The sequence below is a fragment of the Pteropus alecto genome, unplaced genomic scaffold (assembly GCF_000325575.1).
Source record: "Pteropus alecto unplaced genomic scaffold, ASM32557v1 scaffold146, whole genome shotgun sequence".
Classification (NCBI taxonomy): domain Eukaryota; kingdom Metazoa; phylum Chordata; class Mammalia; order Chiroptera; family Pteropodidae; genus Pteropus; species Pteropus alecto.
The window spans coordinates 30,781,520-30,787,923 of NW_006442107.1; the positions used below are offsets into that span (position 1 = coordinate 30,781,520).

Consider the following 6,404-nt stretch of genomic DNA (forward strand, 5'->3'; position numbering starts at 1 on the left):
GCTGTGGGTGATCTAAACCAAATGATGTGAGAGTGGATGGCGGTGAATACAATGAGAAGGACAAGGACGAATTTTTCCTATACTTCAACAAAACACAGTAAAACATTATCTTTTGGTTATTAAATCTAATTGCCATAACACTTCATATGAATGTCTAACTTAAAGCTGCTATTTGAGCATCTTTGCTAATAATGCAGTACAATAAACATGTTTTCTATTACTTTCATTAAATATTGTGGAAATCAAGAATGAAGAGTTTTATACAAATTCTCTGGACTTTCCTGAATTGTACTGGGGCTAAGTGGCTGTGGAAAGAAATGTTCATTTACTAACAGGTGGAAAAGTCTGGTCAGGCTTCAAGGGGAAGCCCCAACATACAATCTAGCGATATGGTTTGAGAGGTTTGCATCTTGCAGTCAAGCCCAGGTCTAAACGAGATAATTTAAACATAAACACGTTCCTCTATTAAATAAACATAACCACAATAAAATGAGCCCCATACAGAAAACGCTGCTTACATTTCCAATGTTCCTGGCCCTGTAATCAGAGGGAAGACCCCCTAGGTACAACTTTCCTTCCACGTCCAGTGTGGTGCCGTCCCCTACTATGGTCACCATGGGGGATTCTTGGCCATCGACCATTATGAAGCCCTTTCTTTTAAAGTACTCTGTCTTGACCTAGAGCAAAATGAAAATATGCATAATTTTTAATGAATCTGAGAAAACTTTAACAGATGTTTGTTTGCAACTCTCTTCATTATAACTGTAATAACCTGAATGACATTGTAAAGGATGGCTCAGAATTTTATACAGCTAGTGTTGAAAAGAGACTGAGCCCTGTAGAAGGCTGAGAGCAGGCGCAGGTAATGCATGCTCCGGAGCAGAAGCTCTCAGGTTTGGCCCATTCATACCGTGGATGGGCTTGATTTACTTCACGCCAAGTCGAGAACATTTTTGGTATCTTTCATTCATTCCACCAATTTTTGCTGAGTGCTGAAGAGGTGTCAGGCACTGAGCTAGGCCCTAGGGATATTCCAGGAAGCAGAAAAGGTCCCTGTCTGCAAGGAGCTTGTATTCTATAGAGGAGATACCAGACACAAAGCAAGCTAGAAATCAAAGGGGAAAGTTTCGCTGCAGTGAAATGGAGCGGACACAAGGGATCGATGGAGCAAAACTTGGAAGGAGTGGTCAGAAGCTTCTTGACAGCGTACCATGTGCCACATGCCATCACTGAGCAGTGCAGGGTGAGAGACCTTTGTTCTGCCTTTCCCGAGATCAAACATGAAGTGGAGGCGGCCCTCGTGCAGCTGGAGCATGGCATAATCCACTTGGTTCTGGTGAGCCATGTAGTAAATCAGACCGTTGGAGGCAAATGTTCGGATATTAAGCTGAACTGAGAGCCTGGAGGAAAATAAGAGCTCAGCCCTCAGAAAAGAATAAGCTTTCATGTTTACTTTTCAAAATAACCTCAAAGAGAGAACCCAATAATTATTTCAACACATATTAACATCTTAGGAGAAAGAGTCATTCATTTACCCACCGATTTATTCAGCTGATGGTTGCGTCGCTATATGTGCCGGGACCTGTTCTAGAAGTGGAGGCTAAAGCAGTGAACGAAGGGAAGGCCCTTCTCCCATGAAACTAGTACTAGAAATGTACCAGAGTTAAAACTGGGTCGTGAGGAGGCCAGTGCTGGCTACATTAAGTAATTAGGCAGGCAATTCTGAAAGACAGTATTTTAGCTGAGATCTGACAGGAGCAAGCCCCACAAAGCTAGGCAGGAAAGGCCTGCATTTTGTCTTCAGACAGGATAGGGTATGTGAAAACAATGGGCTCAATCATGGTGGATGGCCAGGAATCCCCACCTGGGGCTGTGTGGGAGGTGGCACCACCCGGGGTAGATGGAAGGTTGTGTCTGGGCATCCTCCCACAGAAGGAAGCAGGGCATCACTAAAGCACAAAGGGACAGGAAAGGAGAGTGTGGCTCCATCCTCATGGATGAGGGGTTCTGGCAGTATTTGGATTTTAAGTGTAGTGGGAAGTCAAAGGAAAGTTTTTAAAAGGGGAGTGGCCATGTCTTAATTTATATCTTAAAAGTAATGTCTGATATGATGAAAAATCAGGTGGGGGGACAGGGTGACAGCCAGTGTCAGGCAGGGAGCTGTTAACTTCCATGAGCCTCAATTTCTTTGTCTATAAAATGAAGATAATAATAGTACCTTCCACATAGGATAAGTATGAGGACTAAGCTGGGTACATGTGTAAAATACTGAGACAGTCTCTTAAGCCAGTGTTCGCTCCTCTTATTTTCACTGATGATGAGGAGGTGATGATTCTACCTGTGTGCTGATGGGAATCATGAATCAAAGAGAAAGAAATGGATACTGCTGATGTCCTGGACAGGAGAGGAGACGTGCTCTAGAGGGAAAGCAAGAGGGAGAACAAGGCCCCCTCCTCCATGGTGGCAGGGGAAGAGGGAGGGGCTAGGGACAAAGACGGGGGGTTGCTCTTTTAGGTGGTCATGGATGAAGGAGTGCTCTTCTCAATGAGGCCCATCAACAGCTGGGCATGAAGAGAGGCCGTGGGATGTACAGATTTTTGAGATAAGAGGAGAAGCTATGAACAATAACAAAAAAAATGAACATGTTAGAGAAATATCTTGGCTCCCCCTGTCTGGAGGTCCCATCTGAGATTTGTGACCATGGTTTTAAAATCAAACCAGGCAGGGAAAAGATACGCATTTCTGCAGTCCTTCCCAGCAGCTTGGGTTCTGGCGTGGGTTTAGGCCAAGTGCGGGTTTTCCCTGTGCTCACAGTGGAAGAAACGTGAGCATTACGGAAGTTTGCAAAGAAACATGCGCAATAATGGCAACCCCTATCTGGGTAGGGGATAAATTGTGCTTTGGGGCTAGAGAAGGGGGTGAGACTTGGAAGAAAGCGTGAAGGCTTAGAGGTCTTGATGTAGGTGAGGAACTGCTGGAGAGGGAAGTAATAGAGTAGAGATGAGGACGAGGTCGGTTCATAGGATGCTTAATATTGAGAGTTTGGAGGTGAAATGGATCCTTATGAAGTAGGCAAAGATATGACTGCAGGGAGAGGCTGGCTGAGGAGAGAGGAAAGACTTCTGACAAATTGAAGCCAGAAGACTTGAAAGGTCAGGAGTTAGGTGGCTGTGAATTCATGGAGAACGATGGTGAGTGGTAGAAAAAAGACAGCAAGCTAAGGCCTGACAGTGACGGGGTAGCGATCACAGAGGGAAGCAGCAAGAAGTGCAGGGTGTGGCGGAGCCCAGAGGCGTGAACTTCAGATAAGCTGGATATTTAGAGGAGGAGAGAGGAAGGATGTGGCGTCTGGAGGAAGCTTAGCATGCCTCAGAATTTGAGATCTATGGGATGTGAGCTGACTTTTCCTAAGAAGCATCCTTGGGGACGGGCAGGTGTGAGGGACAGGGGATGTGCAGACTGGTGTGGGTGTGGTCCCAGGAATTTTGGGGGACATAGTGAAAGAGTTTGGGTAGACAACCGCATCAGATTAGTGAATGCCAACAGTAGAATGAGATTGAAAGTCTAGATGGTAATAAATCTAGGGGACTTTGGATTCTGTAGTGAGTGGTTCAGATAGATATCTCCCTGCTTTCCTACATACACACAAAGAGGTGGCAATCAGCTATCTAGAAGGGGTGAAGACAAACCACAGGAACTCCACTTAACCATGTTGCAAGCGTCTGATTTGCACGAAGTTGCGTTCCTGTCTCTTTGCCTTCTCACTGTTGCCATCTGGTTGCCAACCAAGCACTCCCTAATAGAATGGAAGTAGTGGCTTCTGGAAAAGACCCACCACTGAAGAACACGTCCCAATTCATCTAGCAATAGGACACTTCATAGATACTTTAAAACAATGCCTACCTCCTTCTGATAGCCAACTGATTGAAAAGCAGCACGAAATGGCTGCCTTGCGTGAGGCCAAACTGGTGAGCGTTGGGGACATACTCTGGGGCTGCATCCACGGCACACAGTTGCTGTAAGAGATGCATAGGACTCTCAGCCACGCACAGCCAGGCTCCCCACTAACATGAGCACATTTTTCCGTGAAGAAAACATCTCGTATCAGAATAACAACAATCACAGATACGTTTGCGCCAGTTTAATCTTCTTTGCTTTAAATAACTTACTCGCCAGCCTTTTATCATTCCAAGAAGGCAATTAGAGCTACTGTTTTCCACCTCAATCCCACTCAAGTTCACTTAAGTTCCCAGGAATTTTCATTAGGCCTAAGTGGGAAGGGCTTGCTGCTTTCCCCCAGCTCGGAAGGGCCTGAGGATGTCAGCTGCTGCAGGAGCAGCTACGGCACATGCACTGGGACACTGGAAGTACTGACAGGTGACAGGCCTAGCAGGGCTTCCGAGTTTGATGTCAAGAGGAGCCAAGAGGAGCCAGGCTGGAAGGGGCTCCCAGAAGCCTAGGGCAGACCATGAGGAGCCAGAGAAGGTGCTCGGGCACCTGCAGCATCCTCTGCACACTGACTCCAAACCAGGTGAGGCCTCAGACTCAGTTTTCTGGTTTGAGGTGGGCAGATGCTACCAGAGAACTATCCTGAACTCAGACTGGCCCTGCTTGAAAGGTACCGCTTTTCATGTGACTGCACCATCCTCTAAGTAATTAGACTGCATGCCTTCGGCCAAGGAAATGGAGAAATCGGAAAAGGAAAAAGAAAATGAAAACGACTGCCATTAAAAATATCTGGTCAAAACTGGCTTTTCCTAGATGGATCATACCTTTTTTAAAAAAAAAAACAACAACAATGTTACTTTTTTTTAAAAAAGCAACAATGGCTCACATTAAGTACTTACTTTAATGTTTTAAGTCCCATGCGATCATGAGTCCTTACAAAACTCTGACAAAGAGCTGTATGGCAACCAAATGAAAGTATCTGAGCATCATGGCCTGCTATCTATAAATGCTGTGCCATGTCTTCTGTGAGTTTGCTCAGAGGACCATTTTGCATCTTGTCCCTGCTCTGCTTTTATCACAGGATGATCCCTGTCACTCTTCCCAGGCTCCTCTGAAAAGTGGCTTCCAGCTGATTCTGCCAGTGGAAGGCAGAGCTGGGAGACTGGAGGGCAGGTGGATGGAAGAAACTAGAGTGTCTATCCCTCCCTTCCAGCCCCAGGTGGCCTCCCTGACAGGGCCTGTCTTCTCTGTGCTTGCAGGAGACCCTCTTCGCTCAGGCTTCTTCCCTGTGCACCTTCAACCTTTCCAACGCTTTTATAATGAGGTCCCCATTTTACTTTCCTCTGCGCTGCACTCTTTTTTTTTCTGACTGGACTTGACTGGTACGTGAAAGAAAGCCTCTCTTACTGGACTTGGTAAAGGCTGGGGCTCTGGCAGGAGCTTGCCGTCTTCTCCATGAAGAGCCAGCTTAGACCTTTCTGAAAGCAAGCAGGTGTCCAAGTCCACTTGTTCAGAGCCAACTGCACTAGTGAAATCCAAAAGTCTAGATACAAACAAAGTGTTTTCAAAATTAAGATATTACAAGCCAACAACGCATGAATGTCATTTGATTATTAAATGCTTAAAATTCATTAAAAAACCACTGATATATATTACACATAAAGTAATGAAATTTATCATCCTTCACAGTGACTAGAAATCCATATATCCTATCTTATATATTCTTTCGTTTGATTCTTCTGCCTGCGCAACCCCTCAGCCCCCGCCACAAACCCATTCCCATGTTGTGCCCCTGGCCATTTCTAAGCATCATTCAAGAGCTGGCTCAAATGCCATCTGCCTCCTCCTGCAGCCTTGATGGGGCCGCTTCAGGGGCAGATTCTGTCTCTGGCTCTCACAGCACTGCACAGTACCTTCAATGAAACACTGATTCTTTCTTACAGGTTTCCCTTTGCCAAAAAGTCATGAACTACCCTTGTTATAAGTCCCTTTACCCTGAAACCCTTGCAGCATGTCCCCTGTCCTCACATACCCTCCTGGCAGTTTCTGAAGACATGGCTGTGAACAGCACAGAAACGTTTCTTCCCTATTAAGTTCCCAGCCTCCCAGCTTTCAGGAACATAAAGATGCTTAATCAATTAATTAATAAACAGATAATTAGGTGAATAAATATGTCCACTGTACAGATAACTAAACTTAGGGTCTGACATAACTGTGTTGAAATCCAATCAATGTTTTATTCTTGCAAATTTCAAGGACTTCTAAGAAGTTCTTTTAAAATAGGACACAGAGAGACCATGAAAGGTCCAAGCCCTTGCTCCAGGTCACGAGGCACGTCCAGAGGGAGACTTCGGTGCCTTGATGCTCAGTTCACACTCAGTTTCCCCTATGTAGATTCCGGTCTGCCCAGCTCAAAGCATGGCTTTTGTCCCACCAGCACGCTGACCTTGGGCAGA

The 6,404-nt window shown here is 45.6% G+C and overlaps 1 protein-coding gene across 2 annotated transcripts in view; it reads right to left on the minus strand.

Annotated features, from left to right (window-relative positions):
- The window catches only part of LAMA1 (laminin subunit alpha 1), a 145,463-nt gene that overhangs the window by 6,501 nt on the left and 132,558 nt on the right, over positions 1 to 6,404 (minus strand). The window contains exons 56-60 of one of the 2 annotated variants that reach the window (XM_015595706.2): positions 5,356 to 5,491; positions 3,904 to 4,016; positions 1,211 to 1,400; positions 519 to 677; positions 1 to 12 (exon numbers count right to left, since the gene is read on the minus strand). The exon at positions 1 to 12 is cut by the window's left edge and continues 130 nt beyond it. In XM_015595706.2, coding sequence (XP_015451192.1) covers positions 1 to 12; positions 519 to 677; positions 1,211 to 1,400; positions 3,904 to 4,016; positions 5,356 to 5,491 — 610 coding nt within the window. Of the gene's footprint in view, positions 13 to 518; positions 678 to 1,210; positions 1,401 to 1,554; positions 2,616 to 3,708; positions 3,797 to 3,903; positions 4,017 to 5,355; positions 5,492 to 6,404 lie in introns of those variants that run through there. The other variant, XM_025038551.1, reaches the window with a different exon arrangement.